The sequence below is a fragment of the Macrobrachium rosenbergii genome, chromosome 11, assembly GCF_040412425.1.
Source record: "Macrobrachium rosenbergii isolate ZJJX-2024 chromosome 11, ASM4041242v1, whole genome shotgun sequence".
Classification (NCBI taxonomy): Eukaryota; Metazoa; Arthropoda; class Malacostraca; order Decapoda; family Palaemonidae; genus Macrobrachium; species Macrobrachium rosenbergii.
Window position 1 is genome coordinate 13,785,982 of NC_089751.1, and position 16,153 is coordinate 13,802,134.

At 34.9% G+C, this 16,153-nt stretch overlaps 1 protein-coding gene across 3 annotated transcripts in view; it reads right to left on the minus strand.

Annotated features, from left to right (window-relative positions):
* LOC136843162 (uncharacterized) overlaps positions 1-16,153 on the minus strand; it is a 36,430-nt gene that overhangs the window by 3,032 nt on the left and 17,245 nt on the right. For all 3 annotated transcript variants that reach the window (XM_067111216.1, XM_067111217.1, XM_067111218.1), the window contains exons 2-12: positions 14,729-14,872; positions 13,390-13,659; positions 12,317-12,579; positions 10,851-10,999; positions 8,573-8,687; positions 7,790-7,894; positions 5,172-5,272; positions 4,351-4,425; positions 3,827-4,020; positions 2,674-2,726; positions 1,720-1,891 (exon numbers count right to left, since the gene is read on the minus strand). In XM_067111216.1, the coding sequence (XP_066967317.1) occupies positions 1,720-1,891; positions 2,674-2,726; positions 3,827-4,020; positions 4,351-4,425; positions 5,172-5,272; positions 7,790-7,894; positions 8,573-8,687; positions 10,851-10,999; positions 12,317-12,579; positions 13,390-13,659; positions 14,729-14,819 (1,588 nt within the window). In that variant the 5' untranslated portion in view covers positions 14,820-14,872. The remainder of the gene's footprint in view (positions 1-1,719; positions 1,892-2,673; positions 2,727-3,826; positions 4,021-4,350; positions 4,426-5,171; positions 5,273-7,789; positions 7,895-8,572; positions 8,688-10,850; positions 11,000-12,316; positions 12,580-13,389; positions 13,660-14,728; positions 14,873-16,153) is intronic.

Below are 16,153 nucleotides of genomic sequence, written 5' to 3' on the forward strand. Positions count from 1 at the left end.
CAGTAAATGGAAAATTGTAAGAAGACTATAAATTATTCATTCAGATGCAGAAGATACTGTCTTAACATATGAAAAAGTTCCCAGTAAGGGCCCTTTATTGAAAAAAATTATAAAAAACTAGTCTGCAATTACTGCAAAGTGTACTGACAACGAAGTGTAGTGCACTAAACTCAGGCCTCTTGAAAATAAGCAATTTTAATAATATGGAGTACAAAATCAGCTTAAGCTCCCGGAAACGTTAGTGCATAATATATTTTGAATCATGCTAATTACTGGACATTGACATAGGTGGGGTTGTATAAGAAATGGACACTTTAGTTTGAAGGAAACACTGACTAACAGTCAAACGTTTTTACTCTAATATTGTGACTCAAGTTTTGCACTATTTGGTTACTTTTTATTGTAATACTGATAGTTGTTGAACAAATCCTTCGATAGGCCTTCCTTTCACTAGCCTCCATTGAGAAAACCTTGAATCCTTAAATAATTTGCAGAATTAACAAGTATCAGAGAGTGGAAGTTCTGATTTCCTAAGGTAGCAGAAGACGTGGGCAAAAAAAATCACAGCAATTATCAAAAGAACTACGTGAGTTGGCACCTTTTATAGGAGAAGCACAAATCTAGAAAATACATAAGTGAATGCGCTTAAGTGCTAAAAATTGAAAGTTTTGAAAATACATGAAGTAGTACTGAGAGAGAGATAGACTTAGAGGTAAGAGCCATTCTAAATATAAGCAACTTGTCTCAGTATAGCTTGTTACCAGAGAATTGTTAAATCTGTACAGTTCAGATACTGTGACTGGATAAAGATATTAAGTTGAAATTTTAGGCAAGATTGTTCTTGTTACCCCTTTACAACATCTCTGTCAATAAATAGCCTCAAGTTAACTAAAAATGTATAATTTTTACCATTAGTTTTCGGCCTAAGCATTCCTAATCTTCCAGACATCTAGTCGCCGTATTATTTGGAAGGTTGAAATCATTCGAGTAACCATAGACTACGTAGATTTGAATTACCAACACTTTACCCAGTTAATCTGATCTCTGAAGATCAAGTTCCATGCACTAATTTCAACGGAGCGGCCACTCATCATGACAGCGGAAATTCATACTCCAGTTAACCTTACGAAATACAGCCTCAGGAACATTTTCCGATGATTGTCTCAAACATAAATTACATCGTTGTGAAAAGGTAAACCACATTTTCGAACAATTCGGTCTAAAAAACGAGCCACAGACAGCAGAAAATATTTTGGCAATGTGTAAATCCCGCCTTTTTTATTGTATCTTTTTGCCTACTAAACGAGGTGAAGTCCAGAAAGCGCACTGAAACTGCAACCATTCCCTGTCAGAGTTAATGACAAAAAAAGTAAAAAATCCGTGTATTTGAAGATATTTCATAGACCCTACACTTCAAATTTTTAGATTTCCAGCATATTTTACAAATTTTTAGATTTCCAGCATATTTATGAAAAATTACAAGAAATTTGTAGCAATTTACGAAACAGTGCAGTGGCATTGATACACAGTCTCTTTCCATCTCTAAAATCCAATATGTGTTGCCTTTCTATCGACCACACATCCAATATCATTTGCCTCTAGTGACTGAATATCGCCATAAAAAACAAGTTGCACCTAATTTCCAGAGCAACCAAAAAAAAAAAAAGTATTGAACAGAAAAACGTAAATACTGAAATAGGATTTTGAAAAAATACAAACTTTTTTCTTTGTTCTTCATCTTCCTTGCCCTCCTCCCCTTTTGCCTTCGTTGCTTGCGCCCACGACGATGAACGGGAACTTCGTCACCGCTTTCCGCATCATCAGTTTCCTCAGGGTCTTCCTGTTCGGCTTCGTCACCAAGAAGAAGTTCGGCGAGAGTATCCTCTTCCGTCTGAATAAACGGTGAAGCATTGTTTCGACAAAACATTCAGTGTTTCTTTCTTACTAGTGATAGTTTACGATCAACAACAAGCTATTATTTATTTAATTTGTACTGGCGACAGATCAATGTCTTTAGGATGAAAATAACAATAGCATATCTTAAAACTATGATTACTACTGAGAGAGAGAGAGAGAGAGAGAGAGAGAGAGAGAGAGAGAGAGAGAGAGAGAGAGAGAGAGAAAACACATACTCGTTTGGCGTACGGGAATGAGATTTCTGTGTTATCCAGCGTGCACAATTACTTACAACAAAAAGCTAATAGTTACACGAACACGTCCCATATTTCTCTATTGTAATATATATAATGTTATTTATTATTATTGTAATATAATTGATATTATATTATTATATAATTTTACTCTAATATATACTGTTATCCTTAATCAGTCAATTCGTACTAGATCAAAGCTGCAATAATGAAACCTGATTAATGTTCTATTATTTAAAGGTATGTGAAATATACCTCGTCATTACATCATAAGCTTGATCTAATTCTCAATCGGTACAGAAGATAGCAGTGACAGCGTAAGCATGTAATGCTGAAGAAAAGAAAAAAAAAAAAAAAGGGGGGGGATTTTAGTTGAGGGGGGAAAACTTGTGGTAGTTCAAATGGTAGCTTTATCATCGCTTAACGGTTTTGTTTTTTAAGCTTGTTTTGTGTCATTACATTGATAATACATTTTAGAGTATCCAAAATTCTGTTGAAAGAAAAATAAAAACTCGATCCTTACCGGTGGTTCGGTGGTAGCGTTTAGATGATCGTCATAAGCATCCTCGAAAAGGCCTGAAAAAATTAATATTATTAGTTGTAAATAAATAAACAAATATATATATATATATATATATATATATATATATATATATATATATATATATATATATATATATATATATATATATATATATATATATATATATATATATATATATATATATAATATAATATAATATATATATATATATTTGTGTGTGTATATGTGTCTCATTTAATGGCAAGATTTGACTTTCTCTTTCAATATGTTGTTTCCAATTCATTTATTCCATCGTGAAAAAGTTCGTCTGAGTACAATGATTATTCTTGTACAAAGACATTAAAGCAATAGCCCAGAATATGTCGGTGACTTAGCGCAGAAATACACCGGTACTCATTAAGGGAAAATTTTTTTTTATCTATTTTTACAGTAGAAAAGTCAGTAAGCACTAAGTAAAAGAAAACGGTAGTAAATACTATTTGGCTCGATCAGAGAATAACCAGCTTTTTCTATAAAGCTGGAAAATTCTTATTTGCTTCAGATCAACACCTGATGACCAGCCATCAAATATTTTGCACTACAGTATGTAAGAGGACCTAGTAATGATCCCGAATGCTTTTCAATTTCTGTTGGTCTGTGCAGCACCTGACAGTGGCTCGGTTCTAGGAAACCGCAAGAACTCTTTTGATCACATTATAATGAATTTTTTTACTGAAATAATAGCAAAAGAATTCCACCACATACTCAAAGCCAAAAAAAGTACTGAGACTTCTACCTGATTTCACTGGTGAGAATCAGCATTTGTATGCCCATTATCTTTTACAATTCATGTATAAGCAGTTCCAAATCTGGAACAAGGAGCAGTCTTGTAAGTCAACCGAAAATAGGAATTTAAATCAATGAATAATATGGATCTAGAAGAATGGAGTGATGGAGTGAAAGAGGCATTTGAGAGGATTTTTTCCTTTTGACCCCTCCTCTGTCACGGTAAATGACTTAACACGGGACTATTAGAAGATATTTAATTTTGCTTATTTATTCTGAATCTAAAAATATCGGTTTACTGAAATACTTTTAATAATAATTTATGGATAGAAGGAGTATACAGTAAATATCTTGGCATCGGTCTAACCTTCTGTTGAGTTTTGATTCCTATTCTGGTGTCGGTTGGCCTTGTTATGCTTGTTCCTGTTCCTGCGTACATGCTTCCTGTGTTTTTTCCAGGGTTTTTTGCCTTTCCATGCCTTTCTTTCCTTCTTTTCTTGCTTCCGTGCCATCCTTCTAGCTTGTTTACGTGCCCACTTTCCACCAGCTGGCTTCACTTGTCTGGAATAAGCAAAACTTCTACCATATGCTTCGAAATGTTGAAACAGTGTTTGCTACCTATTCAACCCAAATTTGACTCCACAGGTGCAAACAGTAACTAAGTTTTAATTTGGTCCATATGCAACTGTTCCCTTTCTCGCTTTTCTGGTTCGTTAAGCACAATACCTGTCTTGTTCATTAGAAATCCCCAATCATATCAGTAAATTATATTACTGATAAAAGTTGCAAAGTTGAAAACTGTTTTCAGTTTCCTGTTTTTATTTATTTAATTGTGATTTTTTTAACAATAAATGATTTAATAACGACACTATAAATGTTTTTTAGCATTACCTATCTTCTTCGTCAGCTAGTTCACCTTTTCTTCGAAGACGTAAGTGTGCCCGCACTCTTTTTCTGGTCACACGTCTGTTCCAAGTAATAAAATATAATATTACAGTTAATGAAAAGTTTGCCTAAAATACAGCGCTATATTGTTTATGTAAACATTACAAACAAATGTAGTACTTGTGTGTACTTTTTTGCAATACACAGATTCAAGTTCACTAACATACCCACACTTCATATATATATATATATATATATATATATATATATATATATATACATATGTGTGTGTATGTTAGCGTGCATTTTTAAGAATTCGCACGGTCAATTAATGCTGAACTAATTTCACTATAATTATTTCATAGATTGTAGAGAGCAAGTCACATGTGACATGAAGTGGCCCTTTTCTAAAGCTTTTTCTATGACAATTCCCCACTTGTTTAAAATTTACAAACCCTCGCCTTTTTATACTCTATAGTATTATCTTCCGCTTGAAACATAATGTTATCACCTCAGCCTTGTTCCATCAAAACTGAACTACTGCTGCCGACACTATTATAGTCTTCCTAATAATTTACATTGACGTTAAGGCATTCTCCTGTATCGCAAATGGAGTAACATCAAGAATAAAAGTCACTTCAGTTTCAACAGAATCATTAATTCAGTCTGAACAGCAACCGCAAAACTAATTTACATTACTAACTCAACCTTTTTTTATCCATTTTTCTTCTAAAGCCAACGTGCAAAAGGATTCGAAGAGGAATCAGTTTTCACTCTGGCTGCATTCCCCAGTGGGTCATAGAAAGAAACAAACATTTGCGACATACTTCCCGGCTTGTCGAATGGCCTGTCGAGCTTCCTGTCTCCTTTTCTTCTTCTGAAGTCGTGTTTTCCTTCGAGCGTTGACTTTTCCTCGTCCTTTTGGCCCCTGAATACAGATAATTACAATCAGTTTCAGCCAGTAAAATTTAATTCCAACAAGAATAGTGACTGTTTGTATCTGATCGAACTGGGGCTTAAAAGAAAAACTTTTTTTTTTTTCACCATTCTGTACTTCCTGCATAATGTCTCCTTACATGGTTCTTCAACTTACAGTACGTGGAATAATAATAATAATAATAATAATAATAATAATAATAATAATAATAATAATAATAATAATAGAGCAAAACCATTAAGTGAAGTTTGTGTTCCTGTTTCCTTCGTGTTATACAATGTATATTTTTTTTATTTATTCAGTAGAACAGAAAATGGTATATTGAGATAAAAAATAATACAGACTATCCTAATGTAGAAACTGAAGTTATTAGTGAATTATTAGCAGAAAAAAGAATCACCCTGTACAGAGTTTACGTTATGTGAACTAAAATGAACTGGACGCTGATATGAAAACATAAATCTACAACCCCCGCTCACGGCATTCTGACACATCCAAAAAAAGTAAAGCTAGTGCTGCAGTCTTGAACCAATGACTGTAATAAGGAATTTTTTTTAGAGTAATTGTGCTATGACCCATAAAAATAAAAGGAATGGCAAATGGTCTAAAAATAACTAGTCGACATCGTCATGTATTCAATTTTATTGTCCCTGAAGCTTTCCAGAAATAATTCTCATGAAGCAGATAGCTAAGGGCGCGTCCACACGGGTGCTCGACATGCGCTTGCAACATGTAAGAAACATGTTACTGAATAAGCTGTTAACATGTTGTGAGCTTGTGTCCAGGTAATAATGACGCCAGCGTTTGCGAAAATGTTTGAAGTTCCGAAGTGGACGACACAGCGAGAGTTCTTGGCGTTCCGAACGAGTAAAAGATACTTTTCCAAAAAAATAAGGTTGTTATGAAGTGTTGTGTCCAGATAGTACAGCTACAAACATGCTTATACACATGTTGCAGATAATACAGCTACAAACATGCTTATACAAAATGTTGCAGATAATACAGCTACAAACATGCTTATACAAAATGTTGCAGATAATACAGCTACAAACATGCTTATACAAAATGTTGCAGATAATACAGCTACAAACATGCTTGTACACGTTGCCAGAAAACGTTCACAACATGTTCGAGCACACGTGTGGATGCGAGTATCGCGCCATCGCTCCTGTGAACAATTCGCAGTATTACTGAATCATGACACAGAATGAAAATACTGTAACTCTTGTTGCAGCTGTTCGCTCTTCCCCAGTGTGAAAATGCGGTTAGGCTGAACCGGTCAGCAGTTGGTTGGTAACAACCTTTTTCGTCCCCCGTTGGAGAGCAAGATCGATAGAGTTGTACCCACGGGTTCTATCGAGATGGCTCCTGTGTACTAAGTTTTATGTAACCTCTATTTCTCATTTGTTTTAACATTTCGTCATTTGTGAAAGCTCTTTACAGTCTCTCTGTCGCAAAAAATACTCTAGTCGTTATTGAAAGTCATGTCAACTTTTAATGTCATATTACAGATACGACGAAGTTTTGGCTTACATGATATTCTGTTGCTGGGACTCCACACTGCCACACGATTGACTAGGGAAGGCGAGATTTGGCAGCTATAGTCTTAGTACAAAAGCATAATTTAATCAAAAGATGCACTCAACACTTACAGCACGAAGAATTTTCGTTTTCATTTGAAAAGCTGATGCGTATACGTGCTGTCTATAGAACTCCAGATTGTCTTTCTTTTTAATATTTTATTATTCTAAAAGACCGTCCGCACTTGGGTTGTTCTTATTGTTAAGTATTGTTTGGATTAAAAAGCAAAAGTGTAGAAAAAGTGTGACCAACTCGAAACGATCGACAAACTTAGCCGAGGCAGGGGAACGAGTTCACCAGTGAAGTGGCGCAATCTGAGGGGGACTATGTGGAACCTTGCTAATTGGTCGAGCCTCCGTCGTGATCCCACTCCATTATTTACTACTGTACCATTCACCCCTAATTCTCTTTATTCGTTTATAACGCAGAATTCCAAGCTTCGTCCAAGACATCTTTGACAATAATTCTTAGGCTCCATTACTAAATACATGTTTGTAAGTATTTAATGAAATACATAAATGTCAACCATCAAAATTCAGAGAACAATCGCTTAAATATTAAAATTTTAGTAAGTGTCAGGAGTTGGAGGGAGTCAATTACAAATGATTTGTAAAGCTGCAAATTATCTTGTCGACGTGCAAGATTTGGACCCCCGAACAATGGGGTTGCAGGAGTAATATTCCAATAAGAAGTTAATGCGTATGTGTACAGTCTGACAAAGTAATGTGGAGGAAGATTTTCGCCGAATACATAATGAAAACGAGAGAATCCCTTCATTTAGCGAAGGTTTGGTTTCAGAAGGTATTATTGTTAAAGGGACTCCTTCCTTCAAACTTGCAAACCTTAAATTTCTGACCTCATTGCTGCGATGATATTCTTAAAAGCATCATCATCAAAGTTTTTTCTTCTTGTGCATGTGAACTTTACCTTTCTTGAAACTTGAGTGGGTCCGGCGCCACTTCCTTGTGAGGGACTTGGTTCATCCTCCGATTCCAGAGCCATTTCTTCCGTTTCAGTCTCAATCAGATTTTCCTGAAAGATATTTAAAGAAGTGTCGCCAAGTTCCATCAGAATTCTTCACAACTTACATGGAGATTATGCACAACAGCATAAGGAAAGCTATACGGAAAGTTACATTTTACTAAGGATGGAATAAATTCTACCTTATCAGTCTTTTACCAGTTACATGTATGTGTGTATGTATGTATGTATATATACACATATATACATATATATATATATACATACATACATACATACATACATATATATATATATATATATATATATATATATATATATATATATATATTTATATATATACACACATTTGTATAGACTACTGGTCACTTTCACCAGGTATACAATGTATTTCTGATAGTTACAATGATTTTCTTAAATATATTTCTTCATCATTCAAGTATTATGAATAGCACAACATTATTAATTATAGATAGTTCATCTCTCGTAGAATATTTTCAGCAAATAGGAAAATAATTTCTTACAAGCATTCCATTTAACGTAAGAAGATACAGCAAAGTGAAATTCCCATATTGCTTATGATGACTGATGCAGCAAATATGCTCTTAATAATGTTTCTCATAATTGAACAATATACATATTACAATTGGAAGCATGGGACATATAGTTTCCATACAAATTGATGATTACTAACAAAGAATGGTAAAACTACTACGTAATGTACAGTACCTCGATGCTGCTGACTGAAGGATCAACGCACAGAAGTTTTTCTAAATCTGATGGATAAGAATCTGGTCCAACAACCAATGTAACATTGTCCCCGATAGGCAGTGCATAGTAGGCCCTGGAATCACATAGGTACAAAGAAAAAATTAAGTAGGGGAACAATTTAGGAACAAAAGAGGTTTCAACAACATCTGAATGTTGCAATTTATAAGTTTAGATATTTTTGAAAATTAAAATACAGTTCTCACACCATTTACTTTATTCATGTCGGAAGTTTGTTGTATTTCAGTGACCAAATAATTCAACACAATATAAAGTTGATTTAGATTTAGGTACTACACCGTCAGTACAAACTGAAGGGGTAATAATTTGAAAGGAGACTCTCATAGTCTTGTTACATTGAAGATAGATTATCTGCCACACCAGAGAAGAAAATCCATTTCCAATACAATAGTTGAGTGTCATTTTTCTACTGCATGACTGTGAATGATAACTTTTACATTTTTTAACAAGCATGCATACATACACACATACATACATACAGTCATACCCCGAACCTACGCGAGGTTAGATTCCAGAACCCCTTGCTTAAGGAGAATTTTTGCGCAAGTTTGGCACGGTCTCTAAAAATGCTAATAAATGCTTACTTCTAATAAACACTAAATTTGACCCTAACCATGCTCCCAAATTATTAAGCTAACTTTTAAATGAAACTAAAGTTACTGTAATTTCATTTAAAAGTTAGCTTAATACATTAGCCTTAAGAAAGAAATAAATGGTTGACATAAAAATAAAGTTTTTTAGAAGTCTTCTCAACCTCGTTTTTAAAAACTTCTTTATTCTGTCTCTTTCTCTTTGTTCTGTAATGCTCTATGTTTTAAAACGGCACATTTACAGTTTGTTGACGGCACAGGTAAAATCAGATCAATTTAAAATTATCTACTGTACAGTTATATACATACAGAGAAACAGTAATACGTAGGTTGTGGTAACTATGAGAGAGAGAGAGAGAGAGAGATAACAGTTGTCCTTACATGAGTGAAATTTTTTATGAATTATTACGGACACAGAGAGAGAGAAAATTGTAAGAAACCTTTGACCTGCTAATCAGCAACGCTCTCCCTTCTTGTCATGTTAAATCCACATGTCTGACAGCTTTGCTGTCCAGCTTCGAACAAAAGATGAGAGGAAACACATTTGTTTGTTTAAAATACGTATCAGATATGAATTCTGTAATTACAGTTATATTATTATTATTATTATTATTATTATTATTTGAAAATTAGTACTTATTATTGGTAAAAAATTTATTTATCACACAAAACAAATAAACATATACATGTACGTAAAAATTCTCTCATCTCGGTAAAGGGGAGAGAGAGAGAGAGAGAGAGAGAATTTATACTTTTATTATTTAATGTTATTTAATTTACACATAAAAGCTTGAAAAATTAAACATAAACGCTTTTGCAGGGTTTCTCAGTATTCGTAAATGTTCGTGTGTCTGTGAATTCGCACAACATTAATCATGCAAGTTCAGGGTATTACTGTGTGTGTTTGTATATGTGTGTATATATATATATATATATATATATATATATATATATATATATATATATATATATATATATATATGTGTGTGTGTGTGTGTGTGTGTGTGTGTGTACATATATATGTATGTCTTGATGAAAACTGTAAAAGTAGGTAAAATGAAGAAGGTAATACGATTATTTAATTCGTAAATGGGAGGAGATTCTGCCCTTTCTTCCGTTTATATGGGTATTTCCTTCGTCATTTTACTTACTTTTGCATTTTTCAACAAGACATATATCTGTATATATAAAATGTAAAAGTAGATAAAATGAAGAAGGAAATACCCATATAAACGAAAGAAAAGATAGAATCTCCTCCTTTTTATGAATTATAAACGAAAGAAAAGATGGAATCTCCTCCCTTTTATGACTTATAATGGTATTTCCTTCTTCATTTTCCTTACATTTACAGTTGTTAACAAGATGTATATATGTGTATATAGTACAGTATATATATATATATATATATATATATATATATATATATATATATATATATATATATATATATATATATACATATATATATGTTTTTCGAATCTTCGGTATTTCACTTTGCACATCAGAGATGACAATTTACAAGGAATTGTTAATCCTCAGTCCATGTACTGGCACCATTTCTCTAAACGAAGTATTTACAGAAAGCTTAATTTTAGGGTGACTGGCAGCTTGTCAGAATCATTACTTACTTCAAAACGAGGCATCCACACTCAGGTGGAGTAAAAACGAGGGTAAGAATCCCCCCTCCAGCTAGGCGTCCCATCGCCCACCACAAATCTCTGCTGTGCTCCGTCCATTCTGATCCCGCATCGTCACCCACAGTCCATGTCGTAACATTCTGAAATTACGACGATTTTCTACACTCTTGAAAGATTTCAAAAAGAAAATGTGTCATAAGTTTTGACATGGACTGTTATGGTTAAAAAACATATTTGTGATCACAGTGAATGTATTTCAGAGGAGAAATGTATGTATAATGTTAAAGAATATCATTCGACTCTCTCATCCACTAAGAGACAGACACTATTATGTGAATTAGAAGTGAAATTATATAGTTACATGAATCAGTGTTTAAAGAACATTTTGTCAAGTCAGAAACATTGGGCACTATTCATTTATTAATTAGGGAATTCTTAAAGGTATTAGATGTACATGTTAGTAATAATTTGGAATATCATCTGGAAATGATTATGTTCACTAAATGTCCTGTTGACTTGGCATATGATGAGTCTGCTTTACATACTAAGGCAGAAAACTCGCTGTTTCCGAAAGCTTATCACAAATAGCATCTAACCAAGGCTGAGATATATAATTCAGATGAAGTTTCAGAACAAGGGGTGGGCTAGAAAATTCTTTTGGTTCATTTACTTACGACTAGGTTGCTGAGCCCAGAAGCAAAGACCTTACTGTGCTCTCTCGAATTAAGGATACATAACTAGGAAAACTAAGAAGTGGTGTATGAATGAGACTACCATCATTTGTTCACATCTTCATTTTGCAACGGTGGACAATATCAGCAAGATTATTTGTATGTAAAACAAGTACCTTGAACTTTACAAAACGGAGCTGCCAAAATTAGGTGTATGCAAAACGGTCTATTAGTTGTGCAATTTAATTTAATTTAACTCTATCCCTCTTGCAAGTCATTAACCCTTTTTATAACGTCATTCCATGGTCTAGGCTCTATGGGGCCGCTGTACCTTACCTATGGAAGAGTCATTGGAGCTCTAATTTGGTATTGCGGATTATGAAAATCTTAAGAACACTTGGGTCTCTTAATAACTAATTCTGAGTTGTCCAGCTTCTTGTTTGCGTTCTGAGTTATCAATAACGTACTAGCGAGTCCTGTCAGTGAGATTAAAATGAATTTTAAAGAAATCTGGAATTCTGGAAAGCTGTACGTGGCATAAACAAGGCTATGATCTGAGTTTCTTTGAATGTGAATGTATTCACAAGTATTCCTACTCTAGCTAGAGCCATCTTGAGTAAGTGACATAAGGAATGAGTTTCACATTAAGAGCAGCTTCCATTATTATTGAACGATTTTGGGGAAGTAGATAAATGTTCTTATCCTCTGCAGTTCTGTTAGCAGCTCTGTTTCACTTATACTGAAATAATATTATTCAACGAGCAAGTCAATCATCGTTGCATTTACCTCGGCCTCTGTGTCTACGGCAAATGCCACAACAGGAGCCCTAGTGGTGCTTCCCCGCAGGCGATGACCGGCCTTGCGACGCTGACCTGCAGCACCATCTGTACCCGTTCCGTCTAATTGTTGCAGGTCCTCTGAGTCAACCGACTCAGCTTCTTCGACTGGGTGAAGAGAGAGACCACCTATGCCACAAGCTGTCTTGTTCTCTAAACTCTCAAGAGAGATCAGAACGGATCCCTCCTCCGCAACCAGAGATTCGATTTTCACTGTAAGCAAAACAACTTATGACAGTTGGCCATACAAGGACTGGAAATCGTATGTCCCTTAGCAGGTTAATTTTTACGTTCATAAGGTATTTTCACGTTTGATCAGAATTCATGCAACGAAACACGTTTATCGCATATCTATTGTCTTTCAAGTAAATTGGTAAAACATTGAATAACTAGAAACAGTTATGGTGAAAACGCGTTATGCCCAACACTTGTTGATTTGATTTGATTTGGCTTATAAAGTTTAGGCTTTTAATGCAAGAAAACCCTATAGTTGCACTAAGAAGTACTAGTTAAAAGAGGCTGGACACCAAGCCTGAAGAGGCGAGGCGAGAATGGAGACAAAGTAAAAGTTTGAAAAGTGGGTGCAGATGGAGGCCGGAGAGGAGCTCCAGATACCCTCTAGTAATGCCTACAGCATACCAGACTGATGGCACTACCCACCCAACACTCTTTCCATCTGCTAAGATTTAGAATGGAATAACATTAGACCCGGTCATACACGTTACATAGTCAAAGTATCGGGAATCAGAGGGTATGTTTTTAAGAATAAATCAGCACTAAAAAATCATTGCTGAAAAAATAATTAAAGATGGACTTCATAATATGACATGACAAGAAAAAAATAATATGATCTAAATATGGCTGAGTTTAATCAATCTTATAAATTATAGTTAATGAGAGGGAGCAATTGTTTCATTGCTGAATATTCTGCCCAGCGGCGAACTTTATTTCATTTTGTGTGTTCATAATTAACGTAAACCTAAATACTGCTTGCCTGCAGTGTGCCGACTGCGGAAGACTTACATTTGTAGTCAACGTTCGGATCGAGAAGACTTCCGTATTTCTTGATGGAGATTGCAATTGGAGCAGAAGATCCCTGGTCATAATCTTCCTCTCCCAAAGTCAGTTCCTCCTCAGAAGTCGAAGGTTCCTCCGTACCTGCTGTCGTTTCGTCGCCCTCGGCAACAGGGCTCTTGTCTCCCACATCTTGCTCTACCATGAATGTGTACGTGTGAAAGTTTTCCAGCCATTTCTCAAGGGGGTCGTCGAATAAGTCTTCCTCCGATGCTGTTTCTTTGGGGAGAGTAAATGTGGGTATTGTTAAGCTATTGCATAGGGGAAAAAAAGCCTACATGTGACGTGGAAAAAAGTATGATGTTGATTTTTTCGTAACCTTACAGTGATTACCATAATCAAGTTGATCAAGGAAACTAGCGCCTATTTAGAAGGAAAATAAAATCAGTACTGTAATTAATTAATTTTTTAAATGAATTTTCTACTAATTTTTCGTGGTATTAATAGGCATAGTAAGTAAAGCACTTGAACCTTGCTTTTAAATTTTGACTATTCAAAATAAACCAAATTTTTTCTTTGGATTTTCATTTTGAGAGAGACCAGATCCTCCATGATAGCATAAATGTCAGTGGCTAAATTATTCTACAAATTGGAGATGATAAAATGTGCATAATATTTTTCATAAAGGAAAATCATGTAAAGCTAAAAATAATTCATGATTAAAACAAGTAAATTATGTCTGATAAGCCATGTTATTTATATCTGGTATATATTACATGGAAACGATCTGAAAGACAATGAGTCTTCAGGCTATAGGTAAACCTGTTTGTCCCTGGTTGGTTTGTTGTCTGACATTTGGTCTGAATTCTGTCCTTTTGTGTCTCTCTTCACCTATGGCTGTCCAACTCCTGCAACCATATTCCTATTGAAATGGAAATCCTTCATGCCAGACTGAAGTAGTTGGCTACTTAAACAAGCACATAGTGACGGTAAACGCTCATCATTACTTAAAATGCGCAGGTTACAGTCATTAAATTTATTTCAAGATCAATGGGAAGCATTTTCTTTGAATGCAATTCCTAATTTCGTTTCATTCCCAATCTGTTAGCCTGGTGAAAATATTTCAGTTAACTTCGAATCTTATTTCATTAATTATAAATAAGAGGCTCTTAGCTGACTGCTTATGCCAATGATGAAAAATGTCTGCATGACCTGTCGAACTTGCAAAGCCTATTCCAATAAGTATTTGTTGACTCTAGCTATAAGTAAACATCTCAACGTTACCGGGTCAGTGAGTGAGCATTTGTATCAAAAACAAATAACACAAACCGAAGCTGGTAGTACTAACCATTGGCCGTGTCCCCGGCAGCACTGGTCCCAAGGGCCTTTGCACTCAGCAGTATCGCTGCCCAGAGGAGTGACAGTCTCGCCCTCCCCATTTCGGCGCCTTGAAACCTTGTCCTTCCTCTGCTCTCTCACCCTTTATCGCCTCCTACCGGAATGCACAACAACGCTGAAGATATCAGTTTTGCTTATATAAGTGTAACCATGCGAGTAAGAATAACATACCCAGAGCTATATATATATATATATATATATATATATATATATATATATATATATATATATATATAGAGAGAGAGAGAGAGAGAGAGAGAGAGAGAGAGAGAGAGAGAGAGAGAGAGAGAGAGAGAGAGAGAGACTATTTTCTCAGTTTATATATATATATATATATATATATATATATATATATATATATATATATTATATACTGTATATATATATACTGTGTGTGTTTGTATGTTCTAGTAAGATAGCATTTAATTGAGGTATGCATTGTTGAACTCCCTCGTTGTACTGTATAAGGCAAAAACGTAGAAATAAAAAATTCTGGAATCACGGAAGATGTAAGTGAGGAATAGCAAAATGTAACCCAAAGGGCTGACCAGGGGTTGATTTCGTCTTCCGAATGACTCACGGGATCTGTTGGTAGTGAATGGTTAGCGCAACCTCGCATTTTCTTCGTCGGCAATTTTTTTTTTTTTTTTTTTTTTAACTAGACTCCCCGAGGGCACTCTCTCTCTCTAACGACTAATTGTTTGATTGTTTAGCCAGTAAGTCAAATGAACAACCTCTAAATAAGCAGAATTACTGAAACCTTATTACTCACACTTGTACCTTTTACCCACTGTATTTCTCGTATCGCTTTGCTCTTTTTCCATCTCATTTCATCTTCTAAACTTACTGAACTTACACGAGTGTTCCCTAAGTCGCCTACTAGTTTTTTGAAAGAATGCATTAACATGTGCATCAGGTGCTGCAAAATTTCCACAGACCTGATTAAGTTTTCATTCATTTTAAGTGCCTTTGTTTGATAATATATCTGTACACCACTGGTAGTCCTTCGTGTATTTTACTTGGCAAAAAGCAATTCACCCAAGCAATACTTGGCTCCTTCACAACAATTATGAATACCCCGATGACTGTTACTTCAGTTCATTTCAACATTATTATAATCACAGAGTGGTCGTTAGTCCTTAGTTGTACAAGCTACTTTTCTTCGTTAGCCTGTTTGAATCTACGACTGTCATTATTGTCTGATATTGATGTGAACATCAACAGCTTAAAAAAGAAAGGAATAAAAACCATGGGGGTTTCTCTACGAAGCGATGCTCACTTGAAAGAAGAGGACATTAATAATATCTAATCTAATTTGGTAATGAGTGGGGCACTGTCACAGGCCCTCTTTTTTTCTTCTTTTTCTTCACGCTAT